The 25,365-nt window shown below is 55.3% G+C and overlaps 1 protein-coding gene across 1 annotated transcript; it reads left to right on the forward strand.

The window, feature by feature from the left end:
• CCDC155 (coiled-coil domain containing 155) lies at nucleotides 1–24,111 on the forward strand. Its single transcript, XM_005664724.3, has 20 exons — nucleotides 1–189; nucleotides 2,688–2,824; nucleotides 6,446–6,550; nucleotides 6,957–7,143; nucleotides 7,598–7,662; nucleotides 8,819–8,885; nucleotides 9,122–9,283; nucleotides 9,543–9,660; nucleotides 9,993–10,043; nucleotides 15,403–15,480; nucleotides 15,706–15,762; nucleotides 16,007–16,066; nucleotides 16,795–16,859; nucleotides 17,022–17,109; nucleotides 17,399–17,521; nucleotides 19,698–19,756; nucleotides 21,573–21,618; nucleotides 23,388–23,452; nucleotides 23,529–23,657; nucleotides 23,755–24,111. Exons 2-20 carry the CDS (start codon nucleotides 2,782–2,784, stop codon nucleotides 23,897–23,899), a joined length of 1,713 nt encoding a protein of 570 aa, XP_005664781.2. The 5' UTR covers nucleotides 1–189; nucleotides 2,688–2,781; the 3' UTR covers nucleotides 23,900–24,111.

A 25,365-nucleotide genomic window follows, 5' to 3' on the forward strand; every position in this document is an offset into this window, starting at 1 on the left:
GGGGCGTGGCTTAGGCACCGCGTTCGCTCTCGGTCACGCCTCTGTTTCTTCGCTTTTTCTGGCGGGAAGAGCGCACGCGCGTCTCCTCACGACCCAACTGCCTTTTCCCGTTCGTGGCCTTCAGCTGTGTCCCGAGACTGTCCCGTTCGTGGCCTTCAGCTGTGTCCCGAGACTGGGCCGTGGCCTCAGGTGCGCTCCGGCCTTAGCGAGGTTCCCCAGAGTAGCCGCGTCAGAACTCCTCCTGACTAGCGAAGCCCCCAAATCATAGGCTAGAGCCCCAATGCAGAAGCCTCCCAAGCCTTGTAAAAAGCCTTGTTGAAATCCTGACCAAATTCCTTCAGAAATACTGAAAGGAACCCCCCCGAAATCTTATAGATGACCCCTGAAATCGCGTCAGAATCTTCTAGAAATTCTGTAGTCTTCCCCCTCAGAGCTTGTCAGAGAGCCCCCCTGAAGTCCCATTTCACTCCCTCTGTAAATCCTACTAGAAAGCCCCCAAGGTCCTCCCAGAGATCTCCAGAAGTCTTGTCACATCCACCAAAAATCATGTCAGATTCCCCTCCAAAATCCTGTCAGAAATGTCCGCCCCCCCAAACCCAGAGACTCCCCAGAAATCCAGTCAGAGACCCTCTTGAAATCCAGTTAGAGACCCCCTTATATCCCCAGAATTCCTGCCCAGGTCCTCCTGCTAGAATCTCCCCATCCAAGACCCCAAAGCCTCCCTGGGTCCCTCACCAGGAGTGTGTCCCCCAAACCCTGTCAGAGGCTCTCAGGGACCCTTCCCCACACAGGACCCACAACTATTGACCCTCTTCCGCCGCCCGTCCCCCCCCCCGCCTTGTCCACACCCTGAAAGGGTCTCTCTTCAAAGATCCCTTTTTCTAGGACCTTCTAAAAATGGCCAGGAAGCGTGCATGCCATAGCTGTAGCTCCTGCCTGGCACCAGGGAGAAGGGGGTATGGGGAGTACTGGGTGAGGAAAGGGGCTGTGCGGGTGGGGTGAGGACAGAGAGGCCCCAGGCAACCCTGCGATGACCATTAGCCCCAGCGTGCCCAGTTCAGCCCTGTGGGCACCATTGTCATCGTCAGGGCATCGTCAGGGCACAAAGGAGGGCGTCCCTAGCTGCTCCAGTGGCTCCGGGAAGGCTCCCCAGAGGAGTTTGCTGGGTCCAGAGAATGCTGGGTCTCCATAGGCCATGATGAGAGTGAGGGACCTAGAGGTTGGCCAGTGGAGAGAAGGGTGACAGAAGCCAGGAGCTGCAGGGACCAGTCTGTGTCACACCAGCCTAAGAAGCTGGGATGAAGAGAGAGGGGCTGAGGGCACTAGGGAGCCATGGAAGGGCTGGGAGCTGGAGAGAGACAGGGGTCAGACTCACAGCGGAGGCCAGCAGTTCAAATACAAGCTGATAGAGCAAGGATGTTAGTGCCCCAGGGCAGTGTGGGAGCCCAGGGACCGTGCATCATTCAGAAACGTTTTCAAGGGAGTTGTGGCTCAGCGGGTTACAAACCCAACTACTATCCATAAGGATGTGGGTTCGATCCCTGACCCCTCTCAGTGGGTTAAGATCCAGCATTGCCATTAGCTGTGGTGTAGGTCACAAGCGTGGCCTGGATCTGGCGTTGCTGTGGCTGTGGTGTAGGCTGTGGGCTACAGCTCCCATTCTACCCCTAGCCTGGGAAGCTCCATGTGCCACAGGTACAGCCCTAAGAAGCAAAAACAGGAGTTCCCGTCATGGCACAGTGGTTGACGAACCCGACTGGGAACCATGAGGTTGCGGGTTCGATCCCTGGCCTCGCTCAGTGGGTTAAGGATCCGGCGTTGCCATGAGCTGTGGTGTAGGTCAAAGATATGGCTCAGATCCCGCGTTGCTGTGGCTGTGGTGTAGGCCGGTGGCTACAGTTCTGATTGGACCCCTAGCCTGGGAACCTCCATGTGCCGTGGGAGTGGCCCCAGAAATGGCAAAAAGACAAAAAAAAAGAAGAAGAAGAAGAAGACGCAAAAACAAAAAAGAAAGAAGTGTTTTCCAGAGGAGGGATGAACTGGACAGGAAGGGCCAGCAAGGAGGGTGTCCGAGTCAGAGACCTGGAGTGGGAAGAGCCAGTCCAGTTTGGGGAACAGCACATGGGATTTGGGGTTGGGGGAGGCAGGTGGTGATATCAGGCCACTCAGGGCCTTTGATATCAAGTTCAGGTTTGAGGCTTTGTCCCTGGGGTGCTTGGGAGCCATGGAAAGACATTGGGCAGCTGAGGGGCAGGGCGGCTGTCGGGCCCTGTGAGGAGGGACTAGAGCAGGAGGCTAGAGGCAGGAAGCTGGGTCAAGATCCTGGGGGCGGGGGACGAGGCCGAGGGCTGACCCAGGGCCAGAGGGAAGGAGAGGAGGGGACAGGGTGGAGTCACTGGGCAGAAGGGACAGGGCCGGGGAGCTTGACAAACGGTGTAGAGGAGGGATGGCAAGAGGCAGTGACCCCCCACCCACCAGCCCCCCTTTGACGTCTGCTGCCCACTCCTTGGGCCCCTGTTTTCCCGGCATCCGTAAAACAGGTCGGACCAGGGATCTGCTCTGGTCCAGGCTGGGGTGGGCAAACGGGTTCTGAGAACCCAGAATGGCCTGGGGCAGGGGTGGGGCAGCCAGGTCCCCATCCGCGGGTGGCTGGTCTGCAGAGGCCATTCCCCTGTTTGTCCCTCCAGGAGCTCTCAGAGCAGCCTCTCCCTCGCCGTCCCTCCCACTGATGGAGGGAAGCTCTTAGCTTCACCGGCAGCTGCAGAGCAGCGGGGGTGCCCCATGGACCTGCCTGAGGGCCCTGCAGGTGGCACCACTGCAAAAAGTAAGTAGCCGGGTCCCTGTCTGTCCCCTGGGAGGGTGAGGAGGAAGCAGTGAGTGAAGGGGGCACCAAGCTGTGACCCTGGGACTTGGGAGAGGTGGCTCAGGGGTGACTGAGCCTCCACCTTGATGCTGGGTGGTAGGGAAGGAGTAACCATTGATTAAGTGCCTGCTGTGTCCCCACCTGTCTGGACACCGTATCTCATTTGCCCTGGGGAGGCCGGACAGTGCGAGAGCCGAAGCCTCTGTATGCGCTGTGTGCCTTCCTGTCTCCGGTGACCCACGGTCTCACCCCTCACTTCACTCAGAGCTCTGCTTCCTGTAAGGCCGCTGCCCTATGGCCCTCTCTCCTCTTCCTGCTTTCCTTCTCTTCATGGCACTGCCATCCACTTGTCTGTCTAGTCTCTGTCTCCCCCACTAGAACATGAGCTCCACAGGGCAGGCTCAGTTTTACTCACTCTGGTATTCCTGGTCCATTGAGCAGCGCTGGCCAACCATCCCGCATGTGTAATTATAAAGTTTATTAGTGGCCACATTAAAAGAAAAAAAGAGGAGTTCCCGTCGTGGCTCAGTGGTTAACGAATCTGACTAGGAACCATGAGGTTGCAGGTTCGATCCCTGGCCTTGCTCAGTGGGTTAAGGATCCGGTGTTGCCGTGAGCTTGGTGTAGGTTGCAGATGCGGCTCGGATCCTGCATTGCTGTGGCTCTGGTGTAGGCCGGCAGCTACAGCTCCGATTCGACCCCTAACCTGGGAACCTCCATATGCCATGGGTGTGGCCCTAGAAAAGGCAAAAAGACAAAAATAAAGAAATAAAAATAAAAGAAAAAAAGAAACAGATGAAATGAATGGCAGTAATAGATTTCATTTAATCCAATACGTCCAAAACAGTGTCCTTTCAGCCTGTAATAAATACAGAAATGGATGGGGGAGTTCCCATTGTGGCTCAGCAGTAACGAACCCGACTAGTATCCCTGAGGAAGCGGGTTCAATGCTCAGTGGCTTAAGGATGCGGCGTTACTGTGGCTGTGGTGTAGGCTGGCAGCTGTAGCTCGATTCGACTCCTAGCCTGGGAACTTCCATATGCCAAGGGCGTGACCCTAAAAAGACAGAAAAAAAAGAAAATGGATGGAGTTCCCTGATGGCCTAGTGGGATAAGGATCCAGTATTGTCACTGGTCAACACAGGTGTGATCCCTGGCCTGGGAAGTTCCATATGCCATGAGCGCGGCCACCCAGAAAGTATTGGAATTATTCTCGGTTTTTCATACTAAGTCTTCCAGTGTATACATTACAGTAAGAGCATCTCAATTCATACTCACCACAGTTCAGGTCTCAAGAACCACTGTGGCCAATGGCTACCCTGTTGGTCATGCTGCCCTAGATCAATGTCTGACATGTAACAGAAAGGCAGTTACTCAGTCCTTGAGTAATTGGATGGATGCAAACCAAATGGGTGTGAAGGGGGCTTCAGGGGAAAGATGCTCTGTGCCCTTTCTGAAGCTCGTCTGAGAGCCCACTGCCGTGGGGCAGGAGGCTCCCAGCCTAGACGGGAGACAGGGCCCCCTTCTTAGGGGCTCCCAGCGTCCAGCTGCAGAACCTGCATCTTTTCTCAAGGCTGCAGACCTGGACGCTGGCTTTAGGACGCTCTCCAGGTAGGAAGGCAAGAGGCAGACACCGGCATTCGGGAAGGTGGGGCGGGCTGAGCGAGTGACCAGCAGCTAAACTTTGTCTGCACCAGCAGAGGGCGTGCGGCCACCGAGAAATTGGTGGCCAAAGGCTGAGCCAGTACTGAGAGGCTCCTGAAGGAAAGGAAGGGACACACCCAGGAGAGATGGAGACCGAGGAAGACGGGGGATGATGAGAGAGAGAGAGAGAGCGAAGGAAGGAGGGAGAAGGCTCAGGGAACAGCGAGTTGCTGAGTTAGGGGAAGAGAAGCACAGAGACACAGAGACAGGGAAGAAAATGGGAGCGAGGGACATGGAGACAGAGGTGGGGCGCAGGGGAGAGAGAGATGGAGAGGAGGATGGAGAGAAAGAGCTAGAAAGAAAACTCGAGAGGGGATGGCACAGAGACACAGAGATAGTGACACGGAGGAGGAAGATGAAGGAAAGAGAACAGGAGAGAAGCAGAGTGACATCTTCCTGAGGGGCCTCAGGAGGCAATGTCACATCTGCACTGCAGATACTCACAGATCCTCACGGCCCACAGCATCTGGAGCCAGATGGTCCTGGGTGACCTCACTGGGCCCCAGGTTCCTCCTCTGTAACATGGGGAGGGGCACAGTGAGAGGAGGTGTCGCCCCCAACTGTTCCGCTCCCCTCCCCCAAGAGCGTGGGTTCAAGCCCAAGGGGGCTGAATTTTAGCTCACTGCCGAGAACCCCTGAAGAGTTAAAGGGGGGAGAAAGGGCACTCGGATGTTGCCCATGCGACCTTGGGTAGGTTGGGAGCTTCTCTAGTATCCTGTCTGTAAGGTGGGGCTGATCATTGCAGCCACTGTGGTCCCCATGCAAAAGGCTCAGAAGAGGCCTGGCACCTATTAAATGCTGAATAAATACTCAATTCCATTACTGGGTCTCAACCAGGGGCCAGGCCCTTTGCTGGGGTCTTTCCAGATTTTATCTCATCTCTTCTCTAGAAGGGAAGTAACCTTCCCTCATTTTCCAGAGGGAAAAAACTGAGTCCCTCAGAGGCTGAGTGCCTTGCCCAGGTTCCCCCCGGGGTCTGCTCGACCCCAACCGGCTGCCCGCGGCTCCTGGGGTAGAGAATCTATAGACTCCTCCTGTATCTTGGAGCATTTATTGGGTGCCTATTATGTGTGAGCACCGTGGGTACAGCAGTGGACAGACAGACCCCAGGATGTTCACAGTGTGTGTGTGGCGGGGGCGGGGGGGCGCTTTACACACACAGACCCAACCCTCCCAGCCCTGGGGACGGGGAGCACTCTGTTCACCATTTTACTGGTGGGGAAACTGAGGCTCCAAAGCAGAAGAAACTTGCCCACAGTCATGCAACTGGGTTCTGAGCTTCTAACCGACCCCCCACCACCCACCCTGCCTGAATTGCCCCCATCCCCCTTCACCTGGGGGCGGGGAGGCGGAAAGGGGGAGCTCTGGCCCCCGATGACGCCAGTCTCAGAGGTGTCTATCAGGAGGAGAGAGACCCAGCCCGAGGTGGGCTGGGAGACCGGAGACGATGCGGGCTGGATCGATCCAGGCTGCCCGCGCGTTATCGGATTGTTCCTGGCTCCTGGGAACCCTTTCACCCTCGGCTTCTCCCAGAATCCTCTTTTCTTTGCCCTCCTCCACCCCTAACTCCTTCTGAGCCAAGCCTGGGAAGCAGGGGAAGAGAGGAGAAAAGGCTGTAATCAGAGCGTTTGTTTTCTGGGCTCCTGAGTGGATTGGACACAAAGGATTATACAACAGGGGACAATTTCTGGCCCCAAAGAAGGGGCCCACATCCCCAGGTCAGGGGGTGGAGGAGATGACTCAAAGACCCTAACATTGCTTCCCCAACCCAAAGCGTCCTGTTGTTCCCCACCAGCCTGAACTCCAGGCAGCTCAGAATGAATTCTTTCCCTTCAGCAGGAGCCCTCCTCAGGGTAGGCTGGCCCTCTTGTCTCCTCAGTGTACCTCTGGGACCAGACGGAGGAGGGGAGCCTGGGGACGACACTCAGCTTAGAGGAGCAAATACTCAACTCCACGTTCGAAGCTTGTGACCCTCAGAGGACAGGTCAGAGAGACAAGAAATAAGAAGTGATGGAGGTGGGGGCTGGGAATGAGGGAGCTGCAGGGAGAGGGATGGGCTGGGGCAATGCGAATGATTGTGGGAAGTGCCAGGAGGGACGTGGATAAGGGAATGGAGGCCTTTCGGGACAAGGACAGTGGAGGGAGGAAAATTTGGGGGACATTGACAGTGGAAGGGGAGGGGGGAGCTTTGGGGCCAGGGAGAGGCAGGAAGGGCAGCCACTGTGGGCCTGGCGGGGCACGGCTGGTCCTCTCTGGTCCACCCTCTGAGGCGGGGTAGAAGAGTCAACTGGGGGAGGGAAAGGAGTTGCCCAAGAGCCATGGTCCCACGTCGACGCCATCTCCTGCCCCTCACCTGCCCCACACTCCCTCACAGCAAGCTCGATCCCTAGGCACTGTGGCTGTGACCCATGTACTAGCCTACCTGGAGGCTGTGACGGGACGGGGCCCCCAGGATGCACGCCTCCAAACACTGGCCTGCAGCCTGGACCCCCATGGAGAAGGCCCTCAGGCCACCGTGGACTTGGACACCTTCCTGGTCGTCATGCGGGACTGGATCGCCACCTGTCAGCTGAATGGGTGGGTCCCCACACCTCCCTCTCCCAGGAAACCCTTCCTAAGATCTAACCTCCTACCTACTACTGCAGCCAGCACCCTTTGGGCACAGGGACCTGCTGTGGTTGGAAGGAGGCTGAGGAATAGAGGAAAGTAAAGAGAGGGGTTGAGGAGGGGTGAAAGGTCTGAGGACAAAGGGAGGCAGAGGGAGTCTGGGGGTCAGAAATCCAAGGAAGAGAAGGCGGATATTGAGGGGCTGACAGGGGCCCCTCCCCATGCCTCCGGCAAACCCAGTCCTTGCCCCTCCTGCTTTTCCATCTGGCCCCAGGCGCTTGCCATCTGGCCTCACCTTCGCCCCACAGTGCTCCCTCTCACCTGACCCGGCCCCTCCTCCCACCACCCGCCACCCCCCCACCGGGGCTGGTCAGGATTGAGGGGGTGGCGGCAGGGGGCTCTAAGCCTCATCCCTTTGATACAGGGGATTAGAGCTTGAAGAGGAGACCGCCTTCGAGGGAGCTATGACCTCCCAGCAACTGCCATCTGGTGAGATTGCTATATATAGAATGAAGCAGGCAGGCACCAGGTCAGGCAGTGCGTGGACCGTCCCACCCAGGGACAGAGCAGGGAATAGGGTGGGACCCCAGAGACCTTTGCTCTAACCCGGTGCTGTGAGTTTGGCTTTTTCCAGGTGCCTCCATGACTGCCTCTTCCCCTGCCCTTTGTTTGGGTTTTTTTCTGTTGCAGGTTGTTTCCAACTCCTCTCCCTAACACCAGCCCTGTTACAGAGGCCCTCCTGCCTCAGCGCCCTGGTCCTCTGCCTGCCCCTCCCCGCACTCTAGTCCCTCTGGCCTGGCCCACCTGGGGCCTTGGCTCTGGCTATTTTCTCAGCCTGAACTTGCCTCCACACCGCCCCTCCGCCTCCACAGCTGGTGGGGACGCCCTGGGATGGCGAAGGCTAAGGTCCCTTACTCTCCAGCCCTCAGCACAGGCCTCTGGGCCTTCCCTGCAGAAATCTAATTACCTCTGCTGCTCTTTGGTTGATTTGCTCACCACTCTGTCCCAAAAGCCTTCACACATAGGAGGTGCTCCATGAAAAAAGCATTCGTGTTATATTTCTCCAGTCTCATTAAAAACAAAAGCTGAAAAAAAAAAAAATAAAGCTTTCTTGACATTCTCTTGAACCTGCTCTAATCAGGCTTGGGGGCCAGGGGAGGGCTGTGAGCAGAGGAGAAGCAGGTCGGCTCCAGGGGAGGAAGGACCCCTGTGGGGCCAAATGGGAAAAGGACCAGGGAGAGTGTAGAGGCCAGGAGGCCAGGGAGGAGGCTCCTCTTCTCCAGAGGAATAGGCAAGGCCAGAGGCAGGAGGAGGGAGGGAGACAGGACAGCCTGGGGACTGGGAGGGTGAGTGACCAGGGAACGGGGAGGAGAGACAAGTTTGGGGCCTTTGAGGTGCTGCTCAGTGTCAGGCATGATGAATGCAGGGTGGTCGGAGGCTGTAGGGAGATCCAACCTGAGCTCAAGGTACCCATAGGAGCACGAGGCTTTGGGGATGGCGGATGTAATTGCAGCCTCAGGAGCAGGTGGAATCACCCAGAATGCTGTGAGGGTGGAGGCCAAAGAAGGACCAAGCCCAGGGTCCTGGGGCAGCCCAACATCTGAGGTCACCTGGGACCCACCACCCTCTGTCTCTCCCCCTCCAGGATGCCCAGAAGCTGAGGACCCAGCCAACCTGGAGAGCTTTGGAGGCGAAGACCCCAGACCTGAGTTGTACCTATCCTCAGCCCCTCCCTGCCCGCCCCTGCCGGTGCCCTCCAGCCTCCCCAGGGCTCCGGGCCTGGCCTGGGGCTTGGGGTCCTTTGGGAAGTGGGTGAGGGACAGGGCTGAGCCAGTCACTCAGGGAGAGCAGGGCAGTCTTGTTTCTCTAGAGGAGCTGCATCTCCCCTCCACCCAAGGAAAGGAGGCCAGGGCGGTGGGCAGTGACCCTGGACCTTCCCTCCCCCCAGGCCCGCCACGGCCGACCTGCTGAGCAGCCTAGAGGATTTGGAGCTCAGCAACCGCCGGCTGGCAGGGGAGAATGCCAAACTGCATCGCAGCGTGGAGACGGCCGAGGAGGCGTCCGCGCACCTCGGGGAAGAGATTCTGGCCCTGCGGAAGCAGCTCCGCAGGTGGGCCAGGCCCCCTGGCCACCCTCCCACACCCCCGTGTCCCACCTCCCACAGGCCCAGGCTTGCTCCCAGTCCCTTCATCTTTTAGGTATAAACTGGGTCTCCGTCCCCCACTTTCGGGCTCTTTCCCTCCTTTGCTGTCTGGGTTTCTTGAAGTCCCTCTCTCTCCGGGCTTCTGCCTGCGATTTCTCTGTTGCTCTGAACAGGTCTATCTCTGTGATCTCTCTCTTCCTCTCTCTCATGCCCCCAACCCACTCAGTACCCAGCAGGCTCTGCAGTTTGCCAAGGCCATGGATGAAGAGCTAGAGGATCTGAAGACTCTGGCCAAGAGCCTGGAGGAACAGAACCGCAGCCTTCTGGCCCAGGCCCGGCAGACGGTGGGTTTTGGGCAAGGGGCACAAAAGTGCACTCTTCCTACGTCCTTGAAGTCTGAGCAGCGGAGCCTGACTATAGATCAGGAAAGGGCAGAGGTCACTTGGGCTTCCTCCCTCAGTCCAGGTCCCACTCACCCCAGATTTGGGTCCAGATCTTTTTGCCATCCTCTCATGATAAAAGAGGCAGCAGGAGCCATCCAGGCTCCCCAGACCCATTCTCCTCGTCCTGCTCCTCAGTGACCCAGGCCCGAGTCATGTTCTTGGGGGGCAGGGGGGCAAGATAGAGGCAAGGAAGCCTGAAAAGAAGCCTTTGTTCTCTCTCTGGGTTCGGTCAGGAAAAGGAGCAGCAGCACCTGGTGGCTGAGATGGCGATTCTGCAGGAGGAGGTGAGAGGCCCAGTGTCCACCCCGACATTTCCCCTAGTCGGCAGTTTCTCTGCCCTTCCTCCTGCTGCCCCAAACCTCCCCAGCAGCCTGTGACAACACCCTTCAGTCTGGTGATAGACATCTCAGAATCCCAATAATGTAGGGCTGTCCCTGAAGGTTACACAGCTGCATGTGAGAACCTCACAGCTGGTAAGAGTGTGGGGTGTGGGGCCCAAGGCAATCTTCCCCCTCTCTGTGCCTCAGTGTGCTCACCTGTGAAAGGGGGCAAAATAATAGGATCTCCCTGGTTGGACTGTGTGAAATTTAAACAAGTGGATGCTTATATAAAGTCCTAGGCATACGGTAGGACACATGGGAAGAGCTCATTAAAAGTTAGCTGGTATTGGAGTTCCTGTCGTGGCGCAGTGGTTAACGAATCTGACTAGGAACTGTGAGGTTGCAGGTTCGATCCCTGGCCTTGCTCAGTGGGTTAAGAATCCGGCGTTGCCGTAAACCGTGGTGTGGGTCACAAACGCGGCTCGGATCCCGCGTTGCTGTGGCTGCTGTGTAGGCCAGCGGCTACAGCTCCGATTGGACCCCTAGCCTGGGAACCTCCATATGCCATGGGAGCAGCCCTAGAAAAGGCAAAAAAGAAAAAAAAAAAAAGTTAGCTGATATTGTTCATATACTAGTATCTTTTATGGTGGAAAGAACACAGGTCTTGGGAGTTCCCATGTGGTGCATCGGGGTACGGATCTGGCGTTGCCACAGCTGTTCAGCTCCTGGCCCGAGAATTTCTGCATGCCTCAGGTGCAGCCAAAAAAAAAGAACACAGGCCTTAAAGTCAACCCTGAGTTCAAATCCCATCTGTGCCACTTACACATCAGACAACTTTAGGCATGTGATGTCCCCATCCCCAGCCTTAATTTTATTTTCTAAAAACAGGGGAGAAGGGAATCTGTTCACTAGGATTGTTGTGGGAATTAAATGGCCACTTTTAGCCCAGAGCCTAGCACATAACATGAACAGGCCAGTCTAACCTCATGTCTGATTCAAGCCCCATTCTGTCTGAGACAGGAAGCATCATCTTAGTTCATTCTGGGTCCACCTAGTCCTTTCAGGTGGAAACTGAAACTCATCAACCGATGATGAAGCTCATCACTGACCCCCCCCACACATGACAAGGTGGCCTCTAATTTGCTGGAGACCCACGCAGTGTCTCAGTGCTCCTCACTCAGTGTCTGTCCTCTCTGCTAGTCACAAGACTGATGTTCATTGTCCCATCTGGTCCTCAGCCTTAGTCACCACTGCACGCTGGCATCCACCAGGAGGCTGACATTGCCTTCTGGTCTCTGGACGTACTGTCCTCACTGTATCTGTTGGTGGTAGCCCTCATCTGCACCCCACAACCCACAAGTGCCATTTGGGATCCTCCACAATCTTCAAGGGGCACAGAGGAGGTTTAGCTGTGACTCTGAGACCACAGGGGCCTTACTGGGCTCTTACTGGGCCTCAACTCCTCACATGGCCACCTCTATTCTGTTATTTGCACACCTTGCTGGCTCTGAGACGCTCAGATTCCCAGATGTCCCAGGGGTTCTGTAGTTCAACTGCATCCACCTCTCACAGCTAACCTGGTGCTTGGGGCTGGCTCAGGGCCCGTTTGCCCTCTATTGCTCTCTTCTTTGACTCTACTGAACCCTCCTTCAGCCCTAAGGACCTCTGCCCAGTCTAGGCAATGATACTCATTCTGCCTGATCCCTCCAAGTCTCTTTGTCCTACATCTGTATTATGGCTTTTACATTTAAACCAAAAAATTTCCCACAGTTGTTCTCTGGCTCTTCCATGGAAATTCTTCCTGTTGGAGCAATGGCAATCTTGCAGCAGGATGGCTGCTGTGGTGTGAAGCGTGGGGTACAGATAGAACAGCATTTTGAAGAACAAGGAGAAACTTTCCCTGAAGCCCCATGACTGGACCTCCCTCTTAGATCTCACTGGCCAAAGTGACAGCAAATGATTGTAGCCAAACCACTCCCTGGCATGAGTAACATAGCCACTGATAGGTCTGGAATACTTTCAGCTCCAAGGAAGAAAACACGGAAGAAACGATGGCTTCAATCTGAAAGACAGTCATTTACTTAAGACATTTTGAAGGTTCTGGGCCAGTTTGGCAGCTTTTTGACTTTGCCTTCCTGTAGCCTCGGGATCACAGATGGCTGCAGCAGCCCCAGACCTCATGTTCTCAATCAAAGCAGGACAGAGAGGGGCAAGTGCTCCTCTCACGGCTCTCTCTTTTCATCAGAGGGATAAGCTTTTCCCGGAGCACACCCCCCCACACACACACCAGCAGTCCTCTGACAGCTCACTGGATGGAGCTGAACCATACCACACGAGAGGCTGGGAGAATCTCTGACCGTCTCAGCCTCGAGTGGGCAGCAAATGAGTGAGGGGGCGAGAATGGCTTCTGGGTTAGTTAACCAGCCAAGAGATTTCCATCTTGATTCACCTCCAGGGCTGGGGCTGGGACCCATGTAGAGAGTGGACCCCTCAAAGAAAGCAGGAGAAGGAGTAAGCAGAGTAAATGACAGCCAATGGTCTCGGCCTCCTCCCAGCCCAGAAGGCCTGCTGCCAGGTCACGTGCCTTGAGCAGCGCCTGGGACATCCTAGGTGCTCGATAAACAAGCTATTCTTGGTTCCCTACCCCCACCTTTTCCTTCTCGGCTGCTGGCTACAGAGCATCTATAGATGGAGTTCTCAAGTTACAGTAGAATAATGCTGGAGTAAGGGACACGCAGACACTCAGCTTCCCTACGAGAACCTAACCTACAGAGCCAGGCTCAGGTTACTGCAGAAGAAGGCAGGAGCAGCTGAGTAACCAGGTTCCCTGCTGAGTGGCCCAGGATCCAGCCTGCAGATCCCAACCAGGTGGACAGATGTTGACACAGCATTCCTGGCCCGTCCTTCCTCCGCCCTTCACCTGGCAGCCCTGGCCCGCTGAGACTGAGAAGGAGGGAGGCCGCCGATGGAGGACTTGGAGCTGAGGAGATGAGCTGGGCTGGAGAGAGGGAGGAGCCAGCCTCAGTATCCCCAGGGGCGCTGGGAGGAGGGGTGTGGCAAAGGGAACTCAGACTGCCTCTTTGCTCCAGAGTGCTTTCCCCCAGTGACCACCTCATGTGGAAACTCAGTGCAACATCCTAGGTTTTTGGTGCCCAGAAACTCCAGACTAGAATTTGGTCCACTTTATTCTCAGGTCCCATTTTTTGGCTGGTATGGGCTGCCCTCTCCTGGCCCCCTTGTTTTCCCAGATAATGCTCAACCTTGAGGGCTCAACCCAGGTACAGCCTTCTTGCAAAACCCCTCATCTGGGCGCCCACAAGGCCCATGACTTAGTCCTCATCAGAGCCCCACCTCATGCATTGCTATCATCTGCTTCTGTGTCTGCCTTCACGTCCAGTGATGAGCAGCTTGAGACGAGGGCTGAAGCCAGTTCCCCCTTCTCACCCAGCACTGCATCTAGCTCAGAGGAGAGTCTGGGAGTTAAAAGGGCCAGACTTGGAATCAGATTTGGGTTGAGTCCACTTACTATCTGACCTCAGCCCCTCCACTGCACCATTTCCTCTGTAAAATTGGGGATGATGACAGTGTAAACATTAGCAGTTGGGACAGCCAGACTTGACATTCTTCCTGAATGGCACAGCATGACACATATAGCAGCACCCATGAAACCTTGCTGCCAAAAAACTGAACAAGAGAAATATTGAACAAGAGTCTAGACAAGGTCCAGAATCTACCCATCAGTTTATAGGAAATAATGAGGTGGGAGGAACGCGGTGAACATCCTGCACAGGAAACAAGAAGGCAGTGAACCAAGCTCAAATGTGCCAGTTCTGCAGGGAAAAAAAACCTGGTTTCTTCCACAAATGAAGAAGTGCCAGGATTGGGAAATTGGGAGGTTACCGTCAGATGAAAAGAAACGAGACATTTCAAACAAAAGCTATGGTGGACCTTGTTTGGATCCTCATTCAGACAAACTAAAAGTGCAAAGATATTTGTTAGATAACCAAAACGGAAAGAGTACTGAGTGGGTGATGATATTAAGGGATTATTTATTTATTTATTTGCTTTTTAGGAACGCAGCTGCGGCTTATGGAGGTTCACAGACTGGGATTGAATCCGAGCTGCAGCTGCCGGCCTACACCACAGCCACAGCAACACAGGATCCAAGTCACATCTGCATCTTACACCACAGCTCATGGCAATGCCGGATCCTTAACCCACTAAGCCACCAGGGAACTCCTAGAAATATCTTTTTAATATAACATATACTGGGATATATCTTTTTAATATTACATGCTCCCTTTGTGGCTCAACAGGTTAAGAATCCAGCTAGTTTCCATGAGGATGCAGATCCCTGGCCTCTCTCAGTGGGTTGGGGATCTGGTGTTGCCACAAGCTGCAGTGTAGGTGACAGATGCAGGTCAGACCTAGCCATTGCTGTGGCTGTGATGTAGGCCAGCAGCTGCAGCTCCAATTTGACCCCTAGCCCAGGAACTTACATATGCCACAGGTGTGGCCCTAAAGAGAAAAGAAAAAATACATATATATATATATATGTGTATATATATATATATATATGTAACATTTAATGAACATTTGGTATATGTCAGGCACTATTCCAAATGCTTTGTGCTCATTAACATTCAGAAACATGTATTTTTATGAATTCCCACCTGGGCCAGATTCCTCAACCTTTCTGTCAATTATCCTTATCTTTAAAATGGGGGATAAGGGAGTTCCCATCGTGGCTTAGGTGGAAATGAATCTGACTTGCATCCATAAGGACGCAGTTTTGATCCCTGGCCTCGCTCAGTGGCTTAAGGATCCAGGATTGCCATGAGCTGTGGTGCAGGTCGTAGATGAGGCTCAGATCCCGAGTTTCTATGGCTGCAGTGTAGGCCCGCGGCTGCAGCTCTCATTCATCCCCTAGCCTGGGAACCTCCATATGCCACAGGTGCGGCCCTAGAAAAGACAAAAAGACAAATAAAAATAAAATACGGGATAAGAAACAAGCTAACCCTGGCAAGGTGCTCAGTAAATGTTAGCAATAATTACTAGCTTATTTAATCCTCCCAGCCACCCCATGCGTCCTATTGTATCTCTCTTTTTGCAGGGAGAGGACCAACTCCGTCTGCAAGTCAAACTTGGGATCCCATAGGATGGTTGGATGGAGGGATTAAATAGGCTACAACATATAAAGAGATGAGCATGAGGCCCAGTGAACATCAAGTGCTCAGTAGATGTCGATATTGACACTCCATGTCAATAGAGTATTAACATGGCCATTTGCTGATGTAAATGTAACCTGGGTGCTTTCTTCTAGAACGGGAAGCTGCTGGCTGAGTGTGATGGAGTGAAGAGGAGGAGTGAGGAGCTGGCCACCGAAAAGGATGCTTTGAAGGTGCCACCCCTCCCTAGTGCCTTGACAACTTCCCACCGCCCCTGGAGAGAGCAGGGACTTCGATCAAGCCATCAGGTTCCCAGGTCTCATGGGCAAACCAGCTGAAATCCCCCTCAGTGTGGCTGATGTCCAGAGACATGGAGGGGGTTGAGGAGAGGGGTTTGGGAGAGCAGGGCGGGCCAGGGAGGGCAGGCCAGACAGACAGACTGACTCTTGCCTTGGCAGCGGCAGCTCTATGAGTGTGAACGCCTCATTTGCCAACGAGATGCCATCCTCTCCGAGGTGAGGGGTCTGGGGGAGAAACATTTGCCTTCTGTGTGTCTCCTGCCTGGAGTCTGAAAAGAGAAGTCCTGCTTGGCTCTAATCCTTGGATAGCAGTCCGGAGAGATCAGAGGGCTTCCCGGGAAACCGGGGCTGTCCCTCAGGCCCTAGCTCTTCCCCCAAGCCCGCCCTGCCAGACCCCTCCCCCCCAGCACCAGCCTTTGGTGGCCTAGGCCCAGTCTCAGTCAGCTCTGGCCTTTCCCAGCGCACTCGCCATGCCGAGAGTCTGGCCAAGACCTTGGAGGAGTACAGAACCACAACCCAGGTAACCCACCGGCGGCCTCACTCCCCCCACTTCTCTTTTGCCGTCTCTGGGGTTTGCTGCCTCTTTCTGTCTCCGTCAGTCTCTTTCAGAGTCTCCACGTCTTGTTTTTACTGTCTCTGCTGTTTGACTGTGTGTCTTCCCCTCTCGTCGCTTGGCCTTTTCACTTTTCCTCGGTCCCTTCCTTTCTCTCTCTCTCTCTCTCTCTCTCTCTGTATCTCCGTAACTCAGCCACTTGCATTCTCTGGGGGTGAATTCTCACCACAGCCTCCTATTTCTTTATCTCTGCCTGGCTTGTTTAGGTTCTCGTCTCTGCATCTCCCTGGGTCTAGTCTGTCTGTCTCCTGGGGTGACTCCCCTCTCTGTCTCTGGTCTTTAGAGTCTCTTATACCCCCTGTGTCTCTTGCCTCTTTGTGAATCTGTTTCCATCTGTGTCATTTTCCATGTGTTTCCAGCTCTGCCTTCTTTTCTGAATTTTCCTGGAGGGTAGGTTACCTTCAGGGTTCCTGTTGCTCTTTGCCTCTCTTTGGCTTCCTAAGTGTCTGTCGCTGTTTCTTCCCCTTCTCCCTTGGTGTTTGGAGGAGCCCAAAGAGGTCAAGGGAGGGGGTTCCCTGGTGGTCTGGTGGCTGGGATTCGATACTTTCACTGCTGCTGACCTTGAAAGAGGAGCCTGGGGGTGGGGGAATGGGGAAGAATGGAGAGCCAGTGGGCCCCCACTCCTTCCTTTGCAGGAACTGAGGCTGGAAATCTCACACTTGGAGGAGCAGCTGAGTCAGACCCATGAGGGTCTGGATGAGTGAGTGAAACAGTGGGGGTGGAGGAGGCAGAAGGGGACCCCAAAGACAGGGCCCACCGGCCTCCAGCCCTGAATGGGCAGTGCAGCGACCCCAGCATAGGCTGACTGACAGGTGGCGGGCAGGCTCAGAGGTAGCCTTCCCCCTCCCAACTGTGTGGCCAGGCCTCCCGAAGGGGCTCAGGTGAAGAGAGTGGACTGGACCAGGCTGCTGCCACCATCACTGGGTGTGGAGATCCAGGCCATTCAACAGGTGGGCCTAACGCCCAACCCACTGCCAGCCGCAACTCTGACCCACCCCTGACTCTCACCCCATCCCGGTTCCCCAGGACCATCTCCGTCTTTAACCTCATCCCTAACCCAGTCCTTTTCTGGGCACCAAACCCTTCCTGGGTGCTCCCTCCACCCACTCCCCAACCCAGCCTCACACCAGCTCCCTTCCACCTCCTGTCCTCACACTTCAGCCCATGTCCAGCCCACCTCTTGCCTATCTTCTGCATTAATCTGACTCTCCCTGGCCTCAGAAATAACTTCTCTCCCAGAAACAAGAAGTGGCAGCCTCGGGTCTCTCCAGCCCTCTGTGTGGAGTGTGGCGGTGGGAGGAGGTCGTCCATGAAAGCAATGAGGAAGCTGAGTTTCCACCTGAAGCCCCACCTGGGGGGCAGGTGAGCATGGGAGGGGTGCTGAAAGGGCCAGGTCCGGGGACTGGGAAAGGGGCCTGGGACGCTATGTGCATCCCTCTTCCCCAGCCCAGGGCAGAGGTTGGCTGAGGGCCCGCTAGGTGCTGGCCATGGAGCCCCAAGCCCAACGGGACACCACCTCTCTAGGCACTTGCCAGCTGATGTGGGAAATAAAAATGAACATAGTGGGAGTTCCTTGGTGGCCTAGTGGTTAAGGATTTGGCATTGTTACTGCCTGAGAATTTCTGCATGCTGTGGGCGCTTCCAAAAGAGGGGGAAAAAAAGTAAACAAAGCAAACACATAGATTTTGTAGTGGTGGTGGTGATGGTTGTTTCAAAAACACTGGCAGGACTCACCTTATATAAAATGGTACTACAGTGAGAAGGGGGTATGTGAATTGTTCTTCCTGACACCATAAAGGTACATTAAGCGTTTATCTTTTTTTTTTTTTTTTTTTTTTTTTTTTTTTTTTGCTTTTTAGGGCTGCACTTGTGGCGTATGGAGGTTCCCATGCTAGGGGTTGAATCAGAGCTACAGCTGCCGACCTACGCCACAGCCACAGCAATTCAGGTGGGATCCGAGCTGCATCTGTGACCTACACTACAGCAATGCCGGATCCTTAACCCACTGATTGAGGCCAGGGATCGAACCCACACCTCATAATTCCTAGTCGGATTTGTTTCCGCTGTACCACAAAGGAACCACAGGTTTGTACAGGGAAACCAACATTTGAGTTTATTTTGAAGAGAAAAAGAGAGAAGTTGGAGTTCCCGCTGTGGCACAGTGGGTTAAGAATATGACCACAGGAAACGAATTTGACTAGGAAACATGAGGTTGCAGGTTTGATCCCTGGTCCCGCTCAGTGGGTTAAGGATCTGGCGTTGCTATGAGCTGTGGTGTAGGTCACAGGCGAGGCTTGGATCCTGTGTTGCTGTGGCTGTGGTGTAGGCCGGTGGCTGTAGCTCCGATTCGACCCCTAGCCTGAGAACCTCCATATGCCACGGGTGCAGCCCTAAAAAGACAAAAAAAAAAAGAAAAAAGAATATGATTACAGTGGCTGGGATGGTGGTGGAGGTGCAGGGTTGATCCCTAGCCCAACGCAGTGGGTTAAAGGATCCAGCATTGTGACCTGTGTTGCAGCTGTGCCTCAGATTCAATTCCTGGCCCAGGAACTTCCATATGGCGCAGGTGAATCATAAATAAAAAGAGAGAGAGCAGTTAAGTGGGGTGAGGGAGGAGAGGCCTCTCAGACAGCGGGAACAGTACAAGCAAGGACATGGAGCGTGAAAGCATATAACATATTTGGGGAGTAGAGGGCAGCTGGGGGTGGCGAGCGAGAGATGAGGTTGGACCAGACCAAGAAAGGCGTTCCCTGTCTCTGAAGCTGAGAGACTGCGCTGTTCTCCATCAAAGCACGGGAGGGCTGTGAGTGGGGAGTACCAGGTCAGCTCTAGATATGGGAAGCTGGCTAGGGCCACGTGGGCACCCACCGGAGGCTGGGAGGCCAGGGAAGAGGCTGGGGCAGTGGTCCAGAGGTAGCGGATGAAGCTCGAGCCAGGCCAGGGCTTGGGGCTGGAGCAAAAAGGACGGGCAGAGAGAATTGGGCCCGGGAAGATGGGGCTGCCGACCTGCTGAGGGCCTGGGTGCTGGGAAGGGCATAGACAGCAAGATGCTGAACTTTCCTTTCCTGACCTCCTAAGGTGGGCGCCCTGAGGGGTGGGGGGCGCTGCTTGGGGGCAGCGGGTGCACAAGGCGGGAGCTCAGGGCTGGATTTAGTAAACAGTGCCAAGTGGGTGGATGAGGCCAGAGTCAAGGTTGGGTGTCAGAAAATGGAGAGAGACCTGGGTCCTGAGGGAGAGCAGCTGGCAGGGCCGCCCCAAGACTGGGAACCTGGGAGGAGCAGGGGCCTGGAGGGCAAACGCTGAGCCTCTCTGGGGCCTGTGTGAGTGTGAGAGGGTTGGGAGGACCTGGGTCCCGGGTCCCGAGGAGGAAGGAGGCTTGGTGGGGTCCGGAGCAACCGTCCAGTGTCTGGTTTCTGCCCCCGGAGGGGTAGTAGAGCCATCCTTGAGAAGGGGTCCAGGGGGAGGCAGGTCTTAGAAGCAGCTGGTGAATTCGTGCAGGGGTTGCAGCCTGAGAAACCCGAGCTTTTCTTTCCCGCAGAACAACTTGCAGGGAGAACCAGCACACCCTCCTGACGAAAGGAAGGAGCGATCGATGTGGTGAGAAGAGTGGTCCTCCCTGAGCCACGGCTCTGCCTTGGGGTGACGCCCCCTTCTTAGTGGATAGAGTGCAGAGCCCGGAAGAGCCCTGAAGGAGCAGTGGGTCACTCCTGCCCTCGTTCCTTCATGCTGCGGCGACCCTGGGCCCGTGGACTGGGTTGAGTCAGACCCAGTCCTGCCCTCAGCACCTTCCGTCTGTGGAGGAGACAGCCCCTGACCCAGACGGTTCTGGGAGGACACCCAGAGGGGGTGGCTTTGCGGGAGGCCCTGCTTGGGGTCCAGCAGGGCTGGCATTCATGTAGGAGACCCTTACACAAGAATACAGCTGTCAGGCAAGGGGGACAGCTCAGGCACTCAGTCCCGGTCACTGAACGCACCCCTCCCACGGCTTCCTGGGATGAATGAGGCTCAGATTGTGCCCCAGGAGAGCAACCAGACAATTGGGAGACGTCAGGGGCTCTGGAATCAGACAGCCTGGGTTCAGATCCCAGCTTGGCTGCTTGGTGATGGGATGGGGTGAGCCTCTGCCCGGTGAGACCGTTAGAGGCTCACGTGCAACCTCTGAGGACAGAGAAAGCGCTAGATATCCGGTTGCCCCTCCTCCTCGGGGCCTCTGCCTTCCTGTGGTGCCTCTTCCACCCCCCCCCAACCCGCCCCCCTCCCCCGGCCTCCCTCAGGCTCCCAGCTTCGGCCACTAATGAGGCTGCTGCCTCGGCCTCTAATTGGACTTGTCTGGGAAAGCTGAGATCTGGCAGGATGGGGGCCCCAGAGCTGTGACCTCTGCTTGCGTCACCAGGGAAAGGGAGGAAGATGGGGCTGAGCTGCGGGGACAGAAGCTGGTGTGGGGGCTGGACATTTGGATTTTGGGGAGAGGGATGCTGGGGCAGCATGAGCTACAGATTGGGAAGCTGGGAGTGAGGGAAGTGGTGAATTTTGTGTCCCCTGGAGGTGACCAGGGATGAGGGCTTGGACCTTGAGAGGGACCGGGGGTCCTGAGTAGAAGTCCCAAAGGATCAGACAGCCGTGTGTCTGACTGGGGCAGAGGCTGGGGGCCCAGGAGCCAAGCTGCCTTCCTGAGCAGTAACTGAGGGGACAGCTGTATCCCAAGGGTGCTGGGTCTGCAGCTGGTGGCCGAGGCTGGAGGGCTGGATCCTTGCTCCCCAGTGAAGGTGCCAGTGGATGATGTGGACAGCAGAGTCTCCAAGGGGCTCTGGGGCTGGGCAGCTTGAGGCCTGAGTCCCCACGGAGGCCTTTCAGGTGCTCAGTCAGCTGTGACCGTAGGAGGCACGGAGGGTGGGGGCTGGCACCTCAGAGAAATGATTTGGGGTGGGTGTAGGGCTCACACAGTTGGATGCTGGGCTCGGGGAAGTCTGAGCTGGAGTTCCAGGCCTCAGAGAAGAGTTTCAGTGAGACTCAGTGAAAATGGCCAACCCACCAGACAGGAAGTTGGGGCAGTGGGTGTGTCTCGGGTCCGAGTCTCCAGTGTTTAAAGTGTGAGATAACAGAAGCCTCAGTTCCCAGTTGGGAGATCAGCTGGGAAAGTAGCAGCTGAAAAAGCCAGTGAGGTGAAGAGGCCCCTGATCCTTTTCAGGAGTCACAGACTCTTTGGAGAATTTGGTGAAAATTCCCCTGAAAAATACAGACACTGACGTACACACACCAGTTTGCTCATGGGGGTCCAGAGTACCCTCCAGGCCCATCCCTGGTGCCCCTCCACCTCCAGGCCCCTGCTTTAAAGATTCCACCACACGGCAGGCAAAAGGGAGCCAGGCAGGGATGACAGATGTTTTCAGTGACTTTCTTGTCACCACCCCAGGTTGCCCAGAAGAGAGGAAGAAGAGGAAGCGGAGAGCCAGGTGACGGTAGGCAGTCCCCAGCACCATCCACTCCAGGCCCTCAGACGAGGCTGCTGTAGTCACAGCTCCTCCCCAGCCCCCACCCACACCCCCATTCCACCCACCAGACAGAAAAATCGTTTAGCCAAGAGATAACAATGCCCTCTTGGTAGCTAATGAGAGCAGACGATGCTGTAGAGGGAGGCTGCAGCCAGTGGGCGGCCAGAATGTTCCCAAGGGACCCCCCCCTCCCCCTCCGCCACCAGCTCACACTCAGGGCTGCAGCCACCATGCCATAGGCCTCACAGGCATGCTACACCCCCAGGTTGCAAAAACGCACATGCACCCTGCACAGGAAGGGCCGGACCCTCCCCACCAGCCCCAGAACTCCCTTGGGGCACCACGCCTGTCACAGCTGCCCTGCCCGACACCACACACACTGGCACCACATACCCAGGCTCCTTTGCTCCTCAAATTTGCAGGCAACAATCCCGATTCTCAGGCAAGGGATGGGAGGGAAGGAAATTTGGTGAGGCCAGAAGCCTGTGGTCCTCAGATAAGGAACGTGAGAGCCCAGGAGTTCCCGTTGTGGCTCAGTGGTTAGTGAGCCTGACTAGCATTCATAAGGACACAAGTTCGATCCCTGGCCTTGCTCAGTGGGTTAAGGATCCGGCGTTGCCTTGAGCTGTGGTGTAGGTCGCAGATACAGCTTGGATCCCGTGTTGCTGTGGCTGTGGTGTAGGCCGGCGGCTACAACGCTGATTGGATCCCTAGCCTGGGAACCTCCATATGCTGAGGGTGTGGCCCTAAAAAGACAAAAAAAGAGAAAGAAAGAAAGAAAAACATGAGAGCCCAAAGGTGTGCCAGCCTCCATTCCAGGCACCCGGGACCCTTCAAGGTATGCCCAGGAGAGCACCCAGATAATCGGGAGACTAGGGTCCAAACCATCCGAGATGGTCTCTCTGGGCAGCCTGACCCCAAAGCCCACCTCTTTCCCACCACAGCATGCTCCCGTCCCTGGAGGCTGGGGCCCCACCTCACTTTCCTCATGGCTGGTGTGATTTTGATCTGTAGTCAGCTGTCAGAGTCGCAACACATCACAAGGGCCAGCCTGGCCAGAGCAGAGGCAGGGTAGGCAACAACAGCGAGGAGAGGGGCTCGGACTGGTGTTGCTGGAACTCTACCCTTCTAAATCTATTGCTATTGCCATAATCATTGTCCACAGAGCAAAGCCCCTGGAGGAATATTTGGGGCTTTAACCTTAAATCACCTGCTGGACCTGGCACAGGGCAGTGCAATGGGCTTGTGGAGGGCCCATGCTGGACCAGGCCCAGCCCAGGCCTGGGCTCCTGGAGAAGATAGGGGCTCTGCCCTCAGGGGCTTGGATACTTCCAGAATCAGATAGAAAATGGAAATAATAATACTGAGGAGCTCACGCAGTTATCGAGGGCTCACTGTTTGTCAGGCACTGTTCTGAGCCCACCTCCTCATACTTTGGTTTTTCCTGCATTTACTCATTCATTCCCCACTTCAGGCCTGTGTGGTGAGTGCCTTCTCATCCCTGTCTGGCAGATGGGAAAATGGGGCCTGGAGAGGTGGGGTGACACGCCAAGGGATGCACAGCAGGCAGCTGGCAGAGCGGGGAGCCCAGCGCTGTAGTAAGCTCAGAGAAGCTTAGGCGCTGAATCTCTGTGTTCCACCCCTTCTGTGTGGTCACTTCTGTCTCCTGGGCTGAACTGAGCACCTCTCCCAGTCCAGGACCCAGTGCCTCAGCTTTGTCTCCTTTTTCCTCCAAGGTGGATCTACCCATCCCTCTGGGAGACTCAGACCCTGCAGACATCCCAGGAACCCCTCCTGAGAGGTAGTGGAACCCAAGGGCCCGGGAGGGGACCTGGGGGCACCAGTGCCACTGCCCTGCCTTCCTTTCTCGCCAACAGCCCCTCAGAGCCAGAGCCGCAGCTAGCCCTGGTGCCGGTGGTGAGGGAGCTGGTCCCAGTCAGGAGGCCCATCTGGAGCCAGCTCTGCCTGTGCCCCTTGCACTCCCAGCATCTCAGGTGTACCCCAAGGTATCTGCAGAAGGAGGGTGGTGGTCAGGCATCAGGGCATTGCTGGGACACCGTGGGCTCCCCTGGACACCCCCCCAAGCACTGTCCTGCCCCCCAGCAGGGTCACTCGGCACCCACTTATCCCAGCACCAGTCCTGGGCCTGCTGCTGCTGCTGCTGCTCTCGGTCCTGCTGCTGGGCCAGTCTCCGCCCCCCACCTGGCCCCACCTCCAGCTCTGCTACCTCCAGCCTCCTCCAGTGTGAGCCGTGCTCCCCACCGCCTCAGAGCAAAGTCTGGTTCAATGAATTTCCCAGAGCTCTTGTTACTGTTATTCCCATGGTTGTGCCACTGTGACTTGGGATTACCCATTGCTAGGACCCCAGACACTGTGCTCCAGAATCCACACCCCTGTATTGTTTTTCGGGTTTTTTTTTTTTTTTATGTGAAGTCTCTTGTTTGTTTGGGTTTTTTCCCCTCTGCGGGGGGGGGGGGGGGCGCACACCCATACATAGCATGTGGATGTTCCCAGGCCAGAGACTGAACCTGCGCCACAGCAGTGATGCAAGCCCCTGCAGTGACAATGGTGGATCCTTAAGCCACTGTGCCACAGAGAACTCTCAGTCTCTTGGCTTTTTAACACTGGCAACTACATTTCTTAACAATAGCAAAACGCCCAATAATGGATTAAGCACTAGGGGTTTTATTTTCCTCATAAAACAAGTCTGGAGGAGGGCAGCTGCGGGCCCACAGCTCAGAGTTTCCACAGCACCGGGGCCAGCAGGCTGTGAATTCTCTGTGATTCTCTTGGCCCCTTTCTTGTGCTCAGGAGATGGTGGGTATTTTAGCTTCATATGTCATATGTGCAGAGAGAAGGGGACACATCCCTTCCTTTTTATAAAGAAAAGCACTAGGCTTCCAAGAGCCCGCAAGAGACTGTCTCACTAGCCAGAACTGTTTGGCATGACCACCGCTTGCTACAAGGGCAGCTGGAGACCAAGCACCTCTTCTGGAAGAAAAAGAGAGAGATTTGGACCAGTCACACACCACAGATTGTCGCTGCAGTGCCAACGGCCAGCAGAAAAGGTCTGCCTTTTGTTCATTCAACAAACACTTAGTGATCATCTATTTGCCACAGCTAGACCTTACAAGATAGAAAAATAGACCCTCCAATGCCAGGCTGAGAAGCATTTTTCTCCCAAGGATGATGAGAGTTTTGGGATGTTTATTACTTGGTTTTGGTTATTTGTAATTGAGGTGTAATTTGCATACAGTGATAAACAGACAAACCTTAAGTATCAGCTGGATAAATTAATTCATGAAAACACCCAAGAAACCAAAATCCAGGTCAAGATGTAGAACAGTTTCAGCAGAGGCTTCCTTGGGAGAGTTTTGAGCAAGGGAGGGACAGTCGTAGAGGTAGCTGCAGGCTCTGTGGGAGCTCAGAAAAAGCACCTAACCTAGTGCAGGAGGTTGGGTATTTCTTCCCAAATAAGAAACATTTGCATTTAGTCTTGAAAGATGGGTGAGATTGATTACAGTGAGCAGAGGCAGTGAAGGGTGTCACAGGCAGAGGGAAAAAGTGTGTAAAGATCAGGTGGTTGGAAAGAGCCTCTGTGTGTGGAGAACCACAGGTAGCACCATGTTGCTGGAATTTTTTAAAATATTGAAGCCAGAGAAGGATTTGAGGCTTGGGTTGTGAGAAATAAGGTAGAGAGGGAGGCAAGAGCCC

The sequence above is a fragment of the Sus scrofa genome, chromosome 6 (assembly GCF_000003025.6).
Source record: "Sus scrofa isolate TJ Tabasco breed Duroc chromosome 6, Sscrofa11.1, whole genome shotgun sequence".
NCBI classification, from domain to species: Eukaryota; Metazoa; Chordata; class Mammalia; order Artiodactyla; family Suidae; genus Sus; species Sus scrofa.

Bases quoted from the DNA above. Each gene is read 5' to 3' on its own strand.
- CCDC155 (XM_005664724.3), top strand. From the start codon at position 2,782: ATGGACCTGCCTGAGGGCCCTGCAGGTGGCACCACTGCAAAAA. The intron at 9,661-9,992 runs GTGGGTTTTGGG...GGGTTCGGTCAG, and splicing joins TGGCCCAGGCCCGGCAGACG to GAAAAGGAGCAGCAGCACCT. The intron at 15,763-16,006 runs GTGAGGGGTCTG...GGCCTTTCCCAG, and splicing joins GAGATGCCATCCTCTCCGAG to CGCACTCGCCATGCCGAGAG.